The 15,419-nt window shown below is 42.3% G+C and overlaps 1 protein-coding gene across 6 annotated transcripts in view; it reads left to right on the top strand.

Annotated features, from left to right (window-relative positions):
- MDGA1 (MAM domain containing glycosylphosphatidylinositol anchor 1) overlaps positions 1-15,419 on the top strand; it is a 261,863-nt gene that overhangs the window by 105,063 nt on the left and 141,381 nt on the right. For all 6 annotated transcript variants that reach the window (XR_014562498.1, XR_014562499.1, XM_083732247.1 and 3 more), the window contains exons 5-7: positions 6,469-6,601; positions 13,942-14,211; positions 15,015-15,344. Coding sequence is in view for 4 of the 6 variants with exons in the window: in XM_083732247.1 (XP_083588373.1) it covers positions 6,469-6,601; positions 13,942-14,211; positions 15,015-15,344 (733 nt within the window). In the remaining 2 variants the exon portion in view is untranslated. The remainder of the gene's footprint in view (positions 1-6,468; positions 6,602-13,941; positions 14,212-15,014; positions 15,345-15,419) is intronic.

The following is a 15,419-nucleotide window of genomic DNA, read 5'->3' as shown; positions in this document are numbered from 1 at the left end:
AAGGATCAAAACTCTCGAGATTTCCTGTGTGCTTTCTTTCCTTAAATCATTTATTAGTGGTTCTCTCTTCCTCTGAATTCCTGGATAGTTTTAGGGAGCTGTGGCTGTGCTGCCGAAAGCAGTCTGGGAAATGGTGCCTCCAGCCTTTCCTTTGTATGCACTACTATAGTTAATTTCAGAGCTTCTGCCGGGGAAACGACGTAAGAAGCACAAGGAAAATAACCTAGAAGGGAGAAAGGAAAGGGCAGTTCTTTTGGGAAAGCTTCATCCCACACATCTATCTGCCAACCTCAGGCTGGACTCTTGTGTGGATTCTGGCTGAGTTTGATTTTTCTGGTGTGCCCCAGGCAGCTTCTCAGTTAATATAGCCCAGGACATGGCTTATTAAAACTATCCTTCCTTGCATGCAGAGGAAACAGGCAGCTAGATGAAAGAGAGACTTGCATGCCTTTGGATGTCAGTAAGAATAGATGCACAATGGATTCATCCCTATGATTTTTAAAAAATATATACTTCCAGCACAGTATCCAGACAGGGAAGGCTTACACCAGACCTTGCAGTGAGATATGTGTGCCTCAGATGTAAATCTTAGGGGACACGCACAAGTTCTTTGCAGTTGCTACACAGGAAGCAAGGGAAATAGATGTGCAAAACACATATCCATTCTCACATTTGCCCTTTGAAATCTGAAGTGGGACTTTCATATCAGGGCTGGTTGTTCTTAAATGTGCTCAGAGACAGACTAGCTCATCATGTGAAGACCTCCAGGTATAGAGTGGTATATCAATTCAATAAATAATAATAATAAATAACGTGAAGCTCCTCTGTTTGGGTCATCAAACTCTTGGCAATGATTCTGTTGTTGGATTAAACAAAAAATTTCTGGGGGAGGTGGGCCATTTTAGTAAAGGAACCACAAACTAGAAGGACAGTGATGTGCCGTTATTCTTTTCGTACACTCATTTCTTGGTGATTCCACTTGCACTGGTCTAAAAAAAGTTTTAAAGTTTTTTTTTAGGTGGCTATGAGCATGGGTTATATTGATGCTCAAAATGGGACATCCGGGAGTTGTTCTCCCCTATGCTATCTTCTGGCTGTTGCTTGAAACTTGGCTCGCTTGCTTGCTCTGTAAACACTTCCCTGCCCTTCATCTGTTTCTTCGTAAGGCATATTGTGGACTTGGAAGACTTGGTAACATGGCTGCTGGAGAGAGAGTGTGTTTGTTTTTAAATTGCTATTTTCATCCAAATAGACAAAAAGAAGTATTAGTATGGATATAGATATGCACACATACGTACACAATTCTTTCTTTCTTTCTTTCTTTCTTTCTTTCTTTCTTTCTTTCTTTCTTCCTTCCTTCCTTCCTTCCTTCCTTCCTTCCTTCCTTCCTTCACCCTGAGGTACCTTTAGTCATATCTTTGTAAAAGTGTCATGGATACCAGCACAAAATTTTAAAAAGAGCTGACGGTTCTCTGTACTGTCAACAAAAAAGCACTGTGCATACATATATAAAATCCATATTCCCATTCCATGGTGTAGCTTACATAGCCAAATCGAATGTAACAGTTATAACTGCATATAAGGGAGCAACTGTAGCCCCCAATCTGTGTTCCTGGAGAGAGTAAGGATTGGACGGAGGTTTCCCTTTGCCAGTGATGGTGTTGGGTGTTCCACTGCTGTGGCCACTGGAAGCTCAGGAGGTTGTGAAGTTACCAGTGGTGGGATTCCTGCCAGCATTAGTCAGCCCAAACCCCTATAATAGGGTGTTAAAAGGGCAGGGTAGGGGTGGAGCAGGTCTAGCACTGGAACTCCCAGATCCTCAGCCATTCTCAGAAGAGGGCTTTTTGCTGTGCCAGCCTGGAGCTGTTAGAACAAAAAACAACCATCAGGAAAACCACAAACTAAACCAGAGATTAATCCATTTATAACATGAATCAATCAACAGTCTCTCATCTCTAATAATAATAATAATAATAATAATAATAATAATAATAATAATACCCCACCCAACTGACTGAGTTGCCCCAGTCACTCTGGGTGGCTTCCAACAAATCAATATAATAGGCTCATAACAACTCATCTCTCTGCTTTATCATATAGCCTCTAACACCTGCTCATTTATACCACAATAGTTATTTTTTGCACTTCCAGTATTGAACAAAACTTATCCCACTGTTCCAGTGACTCATTTTTGCATAATCCATCCTTCCCAAAATATTTTAAAACAGGAACTGTTTAACGTCACTGTTCTATGCCAGGTATTACTTTCACATTCTTTTACAGATGGTAATTATAATTTTTTTCTTCCATATTTTACCCATTAAAATTGATTTTGGCAATATTTTTCTCCTTTAAAACTTTATACTGAAACTTCCCGTTTTTGCCAACTGAAGAATCATTGGCTCATAGTTACCTTATACCCATTATATTCTGGATAGTTATAACTGACCAATTTTTTAAATATATTTGCACAACCACAAAATATGTCAAAAGCCTGCAAAGTCTTGACAACCCCATCCTCACCATGCATTTGAACCATTATTCTACCACTTTATAAGTAATGATTCTGCCAAAGAGTTCGGGAAAATGTAGTTTGTTAAGGCTGTTGAGGGTTGTTAGGAGACCCCCATTCCCCTCACAGAGCTACAGTCCCCAGAATATGTGAACCGTCAATTCCTTTTCCTAAGGATCTCTGGGACTTGTAGCTTGGCGAGGGGAATAGGAGTATCCTAAAACTCTCACCACTCTAAAAAACTACATTTTTTCCAGGACTCTTTAGGGGAAATCATGACTGTTAAAGTGGTATAATTGTGATGTAAATGTATGGAGCAGATGTGGCCATCTTGCCCAACATGATACCCAGGGCTTTTTTGCAGCCAGAACTCACTGGAACTCAGTTCTGGCTCATTTCTGGTGGGGTGCCATTGCCATTATAAGAGAAAACGGAAGGTGTTCATGGTGATTTCTAGCACCTCTTTTTCTAGAAAAAGAGCACTGATGCACTTGATAATGCATTCATTTTGTTTGTAATCTCAAAGGTGCAAAATACAATAAGCACAACAACTTACAGGTATTTTCTCTTGCAGCTACACCCCAAGAATGCATAGGATCATTCCTACAATCCTTTTTACATATTATTAATTACAATTATCTTGTTTGGACATATTTCTCTTTACAACGACTCACAAATGGGCATCTGGATATCGTACACAATTAAATCTGTTGCTTCAACCACCTTTTACAAAAATAAATTCTGCTTAGTCCTTTCTGCTTCCAGAAATTACAGTATACTCTACCTTGCTCAAAACAGTTCACAGAATAGAAGGATGGATTCATTGATCCTATTTGCAACAAGAGGAAGTCAGGATGATTTTCTGGTTAGTTCCTGTCCTAGAAACCTTATTTCACATACCCACTATAAATAACTGTATGATAGAATAGCAACTATCACATTCCATTGACTAGCCAAGTTTGGTGACCTATGATAGGAGCATATCTGAACCAGCAGTTTCATAGGATCAGGTAACTGTGTTAAGTTTATACTATTGTATAGCTAAGATGAGACAGAAAAGTTTGTGTGCACAATGTCATACTCATCTGTATGACTTCTGCCATCTCAACTTCGTGACTGCATACGGGTCTTTAAAATGAAGCTTAGGCAGTTGGTTACATTAACAAGTGGAGTAAAGTGAATTGCAGACTTAATAGTTTAGGCTTTACAGTCCCAGGTTCTACACATTTACTCAACATTTACTGATCAATAAATTGGACGCATACGAACCCTGCATAAATCACTTGTTGACAGGCAGGCTGTAAATGCCATTGTTCATGCCGCTTAGCAACCATTCTCCAGGGAGGCGTTTTTCACAGGGGTATTGGTCTCCTAGGTATTTATTTTACTCATCCAGTTCATATATTACACATTCCATTGCATACTGTTATGTGAACATCATGTTCTGAGCAGTATAGTCAGCTCTAGTGAATTTGTAGTAGAATCACAGAACATCTAGTCCAACCTCCTGCAATGCAGGAATCTTTTGCCCAGTGTGGGGCTCAATCCAATGACCCTGAGATGAAGAGTCTCATACTCTTACCAACTGAGCTATCCTAAGTGGCTTTATATGTGATTGGTCTCATGAAAGACATTCTCTAAAACAGATTTTCTTGAAGCAAAAATGCAAGTGGAACCTAACACAACGCAGTGCAACATTGCTGAGAGCTCCCAATTAGTATGCTGCTTGACCAAAATGTTGACATATCCAATGCTGCATGCCTAACTTGGCATGGCAGCCTCAAAAAGCTAGTCTGGAAAGTCCTTTGGAAAGATATTTTAAATGGAAACAGGAGGTCAAGGGGACTGATAAGTTATGGAAAACCATACCTTGCAGGAGGAAAGAAAGAAAGAATCATCATAAACTAGTGGGGCATTTTTTTAATGATCCAAAAATCAAAATGGAAACTTCGGCAAGATAGCACTAACTGCAGATTGGTGGTGGTGCAGAAGAGTAAGGGCAAGAAATAAGGAACTCATTTTGTAGACTAATGAAATTCATTTCATATGATATAGGTGGACCTTAGCAATATAGTTTATCGTCCCTCAGCTGTCAAGTGACGTGAAGAAAAAGATAGCCTGGCTCAGTTTTCTGCTTAAAGCAAAAGGGAAAGTCTGTTCTCCCCAGCCCTGTCAAAGGCCCTATTTAAAGCTGCTATGTCCTAAATGAATCATCCTAGAATTCTGTATTCGCTTTTCTAGGAGTAAGTTCCATTGCACTTAGTTAGACTTACTTCGGATCACGCATATATAGGATTCCAATTTTGTTCTGGGCTTCACCTGTGGACCCACCTCAAACTGCTGGTTTGTGTTTGTTTGTTTTTTACCCACCAGATCAGAATAGTTTCCTGGTAAAGACCGGTGTGTGTGTGTGTGTGTGTTATCCCTTCCCAGCAAGGATCCTGTTTCCCAAAGGGTCATTGGTAGGGAGTTGGCTTTTGCCCCACATACCGGGGATTTTGAGGGACACAACCTATTCTCTCTGGGAGAGAATTGTTTCAACTGACTGCCTAAGGGAAGGCACAGATCTGCATAAAAAACAGTTTGTAATATTCACCTCAACATTCTTCCAAATCACTGTGATTGGAGAGAACTCAGGGTGTTTCCCTAGTCAGCTTGGTTTCACTTAAAAAAAATATGCAATAGTTGCTTTAATCAGGGGAGAAAAATAGGGTTGTTTTTAAATGCAGCATTTTTGGTGCCCCTGAATCCACAGAATGATTCGGAGCATTAAGGGAATCCCTGATACAATGTGAAGACCTCAGGAGAATAACTCCTATTCACCTAGTAATTTGTGAAGCACGCTGAGCTAATGCACACTTCTACTATTTGCATATTCAAGGTTTTGTTGAAGTAGTGGATTATCAAATATGTGAATGAAACCTTTTGGAAACCTTTTACAGTGTAAGTTCAAAAGGCAGAATATGCTGGCCGTTTCCAAATATTCAAAGGCATTCCAGGCAAATGAGAGGAACAGCTGTTTGCCCTAGCTGGTGAATAAAGGACAAGAAGCACTGATATTTAAACTACAGGGCAGCTGAGCATTCGGAACAAGCTGCCTGGAGAGTGAAATCTCTTTCCCTGGAAGACTGGACATACATCTGTCAATGATATTCTGCATATAAGATTGTTTTGGGAAAGGGAGTTGCAGGAGATATATTGATTCATAATATTGCCATCCCATCTTCCTTCTGTGGCACTCAATGTAGTGTACATAGGATTCCCATGTGATTTCCCTTTGGGCCATGCCCTGAACAGATCCAAAGTTGCATAAGTTGCAGTAATGTTATGGCATCACACATCTTCAAGCTGTGCCCTGTACTTTGTAGGTTTATGGCCCAGCAGTTAGGGTTTTGGGAGGAGGGGGTTGGGGGACTTGCATTGGTGAAATTGGGATGTTTGTTTTTATGCCTGGCTGCTGCACAGGGAAGGAGAGGGAAGGAAGGGTTAAATGTTGCCTCTCTGTGTGCTGTGTGTGCAGCCAGTGTGGTGCAGTGGTTAAGAGCGGTAGTCTTGTAATCTGGGTTCGAGTCTCCGCTCCTCCACATGCAGCTGCTGGGTGACCTTGGGCCAGTCACACTTCTCCGAAGTCTCTCAGCCCCACTCACCTCACAGAGTGTTTGTTGTGGGGGAGGAAGGGAAAGGAGAATGTTAGCCGATTTGAGACTCCTGAAGGGGAGTGAAAGGCGGGATATCAAATCCAAACTCTTCTTCTTCTTGTAATTCTCCCCTCTGCCTCAAAAATAATCATCTCCTGTGTTGCATGTAGGCATAGAGGAAATTGGACAGGACTGTTTGCATGTACGAACCAATCCTAACATTCTTTGATGGAAACACTGGGTTATATTAAAATCTGACAATCTCTTCCCCTCCCTCTTCCCCTTCCCCTTCCTCTTCATGTTTCCTTCCAAATCCAGGGAGAAACCAAAGTCCTGAAGCTGAAAAATCTGCGACCCCAAGACTATGCCAGTTACACATGTCAGGTGTCTGTTAGAAACGTTTGTGGCATTCCTGACAAGTCAATCACCTTCGAACTTACGAACACAACAGGTAAGTGAGAGACCTCCATGGGTGATGTCAGTAGGAAATGTGTCAGCATATGAGTCCCACCCATTAAGATCAGCAGCAGAGGCTTAGCTGGCAGGAGGGAAGGAGGGATATTTGAGCAGGAACTTACATTTTTACTGTGAATTCAACTTGGGAATCTTCCTACAACTGATTCTAAGTTCACATTTCCACACGTTTGCCCTTATAAGACTTCTTTAAAGTGTGTTTATGAGACAAAATGTTACACCAGAAGGGGCTGTGGGACAGATCAAATCATACAAGATATTGCTTTTCCGTCAGCTCTGCTCCAGTATGGGAAATGAGTCTGTTTGGGAGGAAAGTGCTGGGGGATTGCAGGGAAATAAGCTTTGCAGGGAGATAATACTTTGGGCCAACATCTCCTTCCCACTTGTCCAACACTTTTGCTCTTAAAGCCCAACCATCCAGCTGCTGCTCTATATACATTTGGTGTAATACTAAGGGTTCTGCCACTGTCATTGAGGTCTTTCTTAATGTTAGAACCTTCATTCCCTTTTGCAAGGATGTCTGACTGGAGAATGGAGAATAGACAGTGCAACTCTAAAGGCACACATGCCTTTGATTTGAAACAGAGAGAATCCTGTTTGACTTGAACATTGCTATTATTCTTAAGAAGTATATGTAAAAACACCATAAGAAAATTGTCTTTAAATATCTACTTCCCCCACCTCTACCACCACTGCAATTTCCCATGACTGCATTCAGGAAAGGTCCTTTTGTCTTTCCCCTCATGAATTTTGTAATGGTGCCTATGACCTGTGAGTAGGGGCCAGGGAGAAAAAATAAATTCAGTTCACATTGAAAGGCAAACGTTCCTAATCCGTGCTTTCCGAAGCAATACACAAACCAAAACATGGTCATCTTTTGAAATTCGCACTTCTCCGAATTTTGCAATGTCTACTTCTCCAATGAAGTTGTGTGTGTGTGTGTGTGTGTGTGTGTGTGTGTGTGTATATATATATATGCTTTCGTAGATTTTCACGGGTACAGGAATGCAGGTTTTGGTGTCCTCGGGTGTCTTCCCGTGTAAGACACCCGAGGACACCAAAACCTGCATATCTACGAAAGCATATATATATATGCATCTACTGGGATTAAGGGTGCTTCTAAATGCACATAATAGTGAAAATAACATACAAAAGCACATTATATTACAGGAAATTGCCTTAGAAAAAACTTGTTATTAGGAAAATTACATTAAAACATGTGCACTAAAAGAAATTCACACTAAAATGCTGGCGACTTTTCATGAGGACTTTTTGAAAACAATTTGCAAAGTGGTGTGGAGTACTGACTTTGAGTGTCATGGTTGTCACTCAGACCATGATGACAGATGCTCTTACTTAATACTAAGGAAGAAAACTTTACTGAGGCTGATTTAACAGGCAAAGAATCACAGCAGCCTCAAAACTCGGACTAGGCAATGGGAACAGCATGACTAGCTGGGCTAGAAGAAGAAGCCCATTTTGAAGGAGTCCAAGATCAGGGCAAGGAATTAAGAACTGCATAGAAGCAACAGAGTTGTTTAAATAGATTGACACACTCACCTGCCAAGTTTCAAAGCTTCCTTGGGAGACTCCTGTGCCTTGAGGAAATGTCAAGTGTGCATCAAGAATGATGGGTCTATTACTAGTGGTGGTCCTGGGTGACCAGGCTGTGCCCTTCCGCCACCCTCAGGAAGGAAGAAGAGGGAAGGTGGGATTCCCACCTCTCCATCCAGAGCTGCAGATACTTGCCTTCTGCAGCCTCTGTTCTCTGATCTCAGTGCCCCCCGCCCATTTCATCCTCTTGTCCGTCCCCCCTTGTTTGTCACAGCCTGCCAATCCAAGCCTGAGCCCAATGATACCTTGGGTCTCTTTACATTAAGAGAAATATAAGAAACCAAAATGGGCATATTTGTCCATCCCTATCTGTGGGATGATCTTATATATGCAAAACATGTGTTCTACCAGAGAACTGTGGCCCTTGAGGAATAAATTATTAGCATAAGGCTTTAGGATAGCTAGCAAGACTTTAGGAGCAATACTGGATAACAGATTGAGCATGACTTAACGAGACAATGATTTAGCCAGAGCGTTGAAAAGCCTAATTCCAGCATGTATATATATATATTAAGGCATCCTATCTAAGACATAGAAGGTAGTCACGATACTACTCTGCCCAGTAATGGTTAGACAACCCCCACCCAATGCATCATGTTCACTCCCAAGTCTTTTTGTCCAGAAGAGTGTTAACAGAAAGTAAAGGAGTGTGCTACAAAGATGGGGAGTGGAAAGGCAGGAAAGAGACTTGGAAAGCAAGCCAGGAAAGCTAGTGCAGAGGAATGGCTAAGAGATTGAACTGTGAACCTGGCACTTCCTAGGCAGCTCTAATAGCTGAACATTAGAAAGATCTTCCTAGCTGTAAGAGTACTTCGCTGGGGAATGAGCCGCCTGGGAAGTTTCTTCCTCAAAGGGGTCAAGCTAAGCTTGGCCAGACGTTGTAACTTCAAGGCTGCAGGACTCCTTTTCATAGCATACATTTATCTAGAGAAACCACCACCTTTTTGTTCTGTACTTTCACTCACTAAACCATTAGAATCAGTGTTGCCTCCATAACCTGGGGGGGGGGGGGGAGAGAGACGTGGAAATCACCTGTTACTGCCCTTCTTGGGAATATGAAAAAGAGTCTGTTAAGGGGTGACTGAGCTCTAAAAGAAGTTTGCCCCTTCATCCTTCCCCCTTGTATTCTTTTATTCATTGCTTTACAATTATGAGGCGTCAAGGGCCAGCTACAGGACTGTTGTTAGCCCAGAACCTTGCATTTTAGGTACCATGCTGTGGGTGGAGGCAATTAAGGGTGCTGTGCCCCCCCCCCCCCGATTTCAGATAGGATAAGCAGCACAGCCAGTGAATTCTCCTGCAGTTAGACTGCAGCAAATTGGACTTCAAAGGGAATTGAAAGTGACTCTTGCTTGTGTTGCCCCCCTCCCTTTCCACGACAGACTTTGCCAGCAAGTTTTCTGAGCCGAGAACAAAAGGAATCGCCACAGGTTACAAATAAATGAGATTCATCTGCTGCATAACAATGACTGCATATTGTTAGCCTCCATCCGCTAGCAAGGGAAGGATGTGAATGGAGGTGGGCCCCAAAGCTGGTTTTGGATTTTGCGCTGTCTAGCCAGAGCTCTTTTGCCTGAAGAGGTGCTGCTGGCACTTTTACAAGATGCAGGTGGCAGTTTTACAAGCACTTTCCCTCCCAGTCATACATATAAACAAGCTGCCCCAAGGCACCGCCGGTACCATCAGGTCACATTTTCTGACATTACCGAGAAAGATAAAATAAAATGTTGTTGCTCAGCAGGATTCTAGCTATTAAGGCTGAGAAACTGACATAAAATAAAAAGTATAATTTTGAATTCTTGTCTAAACCAGAGCTTCAGAGACATCCCCCCTCCCCCACTCCATTGCAGGGCACAGTATGTTGAGGAAAATGTTACTTGGAGCCTCTTCAAGGGCAACAACCTACGTCTTTTCCCACAGGATGAACTGCATCCTGATTGATCCATGTTGGTTTTCAGAAATGAAGACTATCTGTAGCCCATAGCTGTAAAAGAATTGTTTTATTTGCAATGAGGAAAATAAGAGAACTATAAATTCAACGAAAAGCAGGAGAAATCCCACACTTGTGGTTATTTCAGGTTATTTATTATTTAATTATTTTGTTCAATTTGTATTCCGACCTTCATCCAAAGATCGCAAGGAAACTCACAACATAAAAATACAAAATTAAAAAATGTTGGGGGCCAACAAGAAGAGAAAATGCTCGGTTTAAGATGTCATCATTTGGTCATGAATTTGGGTAGATGTTCTCCCTATACTATATGAAGGCTTTTAGAAAATATTAGTAACACACCAGTTATATTCTCACATTCCAGGGTTGCTTCGAATGTCCATCTGCCATACGCAAAGATACAGATGGTACTGGTTGTTCAGTGTCAAAGAAATTGATAAATGAAGGGCATTTTCGTTTACATGTAAAATCAATGCACAGCTGAAAGATAAATCTGTGAGCCTCTTCTAAGTGGTCCATTATCCTCTGATCACTATTCAGAAAAGTCATATCTGAACAGGAGTTCGTGGAAACGGTGCTGTTTACCACACCTAACAAAAACCATCCATAATTTCAAATGAGGTACAGATGTGTTCAAAGCCCCATTATAACCATCTTCTTTTCTACAAGCAAAACAGATCCTGTTCATTCAGCTTCTTTTCTTAGAATTTTCTTTCTAGACTCTTTAGCATCCTTGAAGCTCTCCTAGGGTCATCCAGGTCTATCTCTGTGGTGCTGATTTGAGGACGTCTCTGTCATTGCATGGACCAATGACATATGAGTTCACACCATCTCTTAAAATCTAAAAACTTTAACAGGATTGGAAAATAAAAGAACCAAGTGCAACACGTCAGCTATGGTGTAAAGTGGCACCATAACTTCTTTGTTCTTTGACATAAGTATTGTGTTAATACAACATAAAGTGATGTTGGCCGTTCAAACTGCAAGGCCACATGGCTTTTTCATGTTCAGTTTGTTATCCACAATAATCCCTAAATCTTCCTGAGAAATGCTGCTGCTACGTACTCAACCCTTAGGGCCCTCTTCTTGTGTAGAAAGGAATAAGGACCTTTGTAAGTAGAAGAGAGTATGAAGTTCCCTGATAAATATCAGGAGCCTCCTCAACAGAGGCAACTAAGACTCTTATGGCCCCATCAAAGAAGAACAAAGTGTATATGGCATAAGCATTTATGGACCAAAGTCCACTTCATCAGATACATGGTAATTGTAAATTGGCAGGCTTTTATACACTTGGTGGTGGGAAAATGTACAAGTGTAGGGTCAGAGTAAAACAAAATGCAAAAAGAACAGCTTCAATGGCAATTACCTAAAAGCAAAATAATTAGCGAACCGTTTACAAGGTAGTGCCTTCTGTGTTTTGGACTTGAGCCTTCTCCTGCTTCTAGCTTCACACACATCCCCATCCGAGATTTGAGTACATCTAGGAGTGAGCAAATCCCCACCCCATTTTGCTCCCCCACCTCTGAGCAACAAAATGAGAGGCATCTCTGCAAATTTACACACAGAGAGCAGAATTTGCATGCGCTTGTTGCTGGAGCGCCTCTCGGTTGCCACTGAATGAAAGTCATAATTCCCCTCCCTCCTTTCCTCCAAAAAATTGGCTGTTGGGAGTGGAGTTTCAGTGGTGGTGAGTGCTTGTACATTTCACATCACTCTTCAGATATATCAGGGCCCCACTGGAGCTCAGCTTGGAGTGGTTCTCAAATGATAACATTTGTCTCACTACTAGGTACATCCAGTTTTAATATAATGCCTTGAGTACTAAGTGAGTTGAAAGAAATTGGGGGCACTTCACTTGAGTGAATCTGCATATTTGGCCAGTAAATGGGGAGCACTGCTTTCTGAAGCACTGAGGTAGAACAATCAGTCTGGATGTGGAAAAAGAGAGCAGCTCTGAAATATATATGTTGCTGCCCTTTTATTAAGAGACTAACCCTCTCACTTTCTGTTTGCGTGAGCTGTAACTCAGAAATTCAAGGCAGTCTCAGCACAGCTCATTAACACAGGGTCCAAGGAGAAGAGATGGCAGAAATAATGATGTCGTTAAATCAAGCTTTATGAATATGTAACAACACCTTATTTTGCATTATTACGATTGTTACTTAAAACATGCTCTCAGCCTTTGTACCTCTGACTGGTGCTTTCTGAGCTCTGTTTGGAGTCTCTGATGGTGCTGACAAGCTTTAAAGGGGCTTTAAAGGGCCTTTGAGAGATTAGACAGAAAAAACATAAAGATATGTCTTTTGGATCTGTGTCTGGGGATGTGGGAGGGGGGAATTAATCAGAAGGGTCGAGGTTAAGCATTATAAAGGAAGGGAGCTGCCCATTCATAATGTGACTCCTTGCATAAAGGGGAAGGCTCAAGGATTTGTGAATGAGGTTGGAGTTGAGTGTTTGATATGTACACAGGGCAAGGAAATGGGTTAGCACCAATTGCTAGGGTGGAGGGAGGGGTGGCATTAACAAGCTAAAGGAGTTTTGCTCTTTGTTGTTAAGGCCTGAGCTTGTGGGAATTAAATCCATAAGGAAAAATCTTTTGATATCAGGAGTCTGCTTTGAGAAATAAAATGAGATGTGGGGATTTGGAAAAGACCGTTTTGCCACAAAATGTGATCGGATGCTTCTAATGTCCTCCCTTCGCCCAGAAAGTGCAGAAGCATGACAGCAGAGGCATCCATGGTTTAGCATGTGCGGCCTTTGTCTGTCCAGCAGAAAAGAACTGCTACTTTACTTGACAACCCATTTGCACTGTCTCTGTCATACATCCCTGAGACGCCAGCAGTGAATTACTGTTGGATATTCTAGCAGTAATTTAACACTGAACTACTGCTGGATTGGTGTGAATTCTACAGTGGAATTCTGTATTAAGGAATAGTGCCGGGTGAGATTTCTGGGGCTTCCCACAGATAGATTTAACCAGCAAGGAGTGTTTCTAGGACGTGGGCAGGGGACATTCTTCTCCAGCTCAGCAGGCTTTCCAAGCCCCCGAAGTTTGTTTCCCTGCTTTGCTTGGGTGAACTTGTCCAGCATCCTGGGGCAAACCAGCAGTACCCCAGGGGAAATCGTAGAAGCTACACCAAGTGCCTAGAAAGCACCATGGTCCCGTCCTGAAGTTGTAGCCTTGAGATGTAGTGATGGCTGCTAACCTGGCTGGATTTAAAAGAGGTTTAGATAAATTCATGGAGGATAAGGCAATGAACAGCAGTTAGCCCTTTCCAAGAATGCCTCTGAATGCCACTTGTTGGAAATCACAAGTGGGAATAGTACTGTTGTGCTCAGGTCCTGCTTGTGGAATTCCTATAGGCATCCGGTGATAACAGGATTCTAGCCCAGATGGACAATTAACCTGATACAGCAGCTTCTTACGTTACTAAGGAGAGACAAGAGAAGCTGGAAGCTGTCCTGCAGTTACAAGAGGGTGATCTACCTGTTCTGGAAACTGATTGCATAAATATAATTGAATCTTTTGGGATGAGATATACCTTCATATTTAATACAGATAAGATGGAACTGCATTCTCAGAATCACATATTTGAGAAGTACTGCCTTCTGACATGTCATCTTTAGCCCAGATTTTCCCTATAAAGGCAAGAGGGGAAAAAAACCAAGTGTCCTCCTTTGGTAAATAAAGTAAATTCCCCTTACACAAGCTAACCTTCGCCCCTCTCTCTCTCTCTCTCTCTCTCTTCCAGCTCCACCAGCCCTGAAGTTGTCTGTCAATGAGACCTTGGTGGTGAACCCGGGAGATAATGTCACCATTCAGTGTCTGTTGACTGGTGGGGACCCTTTGCCCCAGGTCGTCTGGTCCCACTCACCTGGCCCTATGCCCCGCAACAGCCTTATCCAAGGGGGAAACCTCACCATCTGGAGCATCCGTGCAGAAGATTCAGGGTATTACAATTGCACAGCCATCAACAACGTGGGGAATCCAGCCAAGAAGACAGTGAACCTTTTGGTGCGATGTACGTGTTTCAGTGGGCTTAGCTGAAGACTGGCTCTGGACCCCCAGTGCACACACACACATGCACATACTGCTTGATTGTAAAAACAAACAAACAAACCTCAACATGGTTACAAAAAGATAAAACAAGAAAATCAAGAAAAATTCACAACCACACTTAAAATCTTGCAAAAGTTAAACTACTAAATCAGATTAAAATTACCTCAACTTTCTAAACATAATACTAGCACTATGGGCTAGAGAATAATATTAAATATATTATTTTATTCCAATTTATTGCCTGCCCTTCACCAATTTAATGTTCAATATTAAAAGCAATTATGCCCAGCACATATTCCAACTTGCCCACAAAGCTGTTTCCCCCCCACCAAACCATGCCCACTTCCCCCTCACCTCGTGTCATATGAGATGTCAGGTGTGGATAAGTAAGGACATGGCGAGCAATGAACAATCTGCAGCTTAAAGTGAGCTCCCAGTTCCTTTCCAAGTGGAGCTTACTAACAATGAGCCCCACTAGGATCAGCTGCACTAAGGAATTAAGTTGGACAGTACAGTCAGCAAACCCCGCTATGTCCTTTTCCCGCTCTATGCCCCTTTTCAGGTGCAGGTTGAATGTAAATCATGCCTGCAACCAGACTTCTCAGCTGCCGAGCACTTAAATTGAACCCTTTGAGCTTTGGCAGGTGGTCCATGGGTGTGTGAGAATTATGGGCTGGTTCCAGTTCCCCACCCCTGCCTTAGAAGGTACAAGGTGCAGTTGCATTAAGTGGCTATTCACCAGCTTGGCATTTGTGTCTCTTACAGCCATGAGGAATGTTACATTCCAGATCACTCCTGATGTGATTAAAGAGAGCGAGACCATCCAGCTAGGGCAGGACCTGAAGCTCTCATGCCATGTGGATGCTGTCCCCCAAGAGAAGGTTTTCTACTTCTGGTACAAAAATGGGAAGCTGGCCAAGATCTCAGACCGGCTAGTTGTCATCAGGAATGATCCAGAACTTCCTCCGGTGACTAGCAGCCTGGAGATAATTGACCTACGCTTCACTGACTATGGCACCTACCTGTGCGTTGCTTCTTTTCAAGGAGCACCCATTCCTGACCTCAGTGTTGAGGTGAACATTTCTTCAGAAACAGGTGAGCCTTCCACACGGGCCTTCTTGGACTATTAAGGAGGTTGAACTAAGTTAAAGAACTTCATATACCTCAGCA

The sequence above is a fragment of the Podarcis gaigeae genome (genome assembly GCF_964106915.1).
Source record: "Podarcis gaigeae genome assembly, chromosome: 3".
NCBI classification, from domain to species: domain Eukaryota; kingdom Metazoa; phylum Chordata; class Lepidosauria; order Squamata; family Lacertidae; genus Podarcis; species Podarcis gaigeae.
This window is presented reverse-complemented; position numbering and strand designations above follow the sequence as displayed.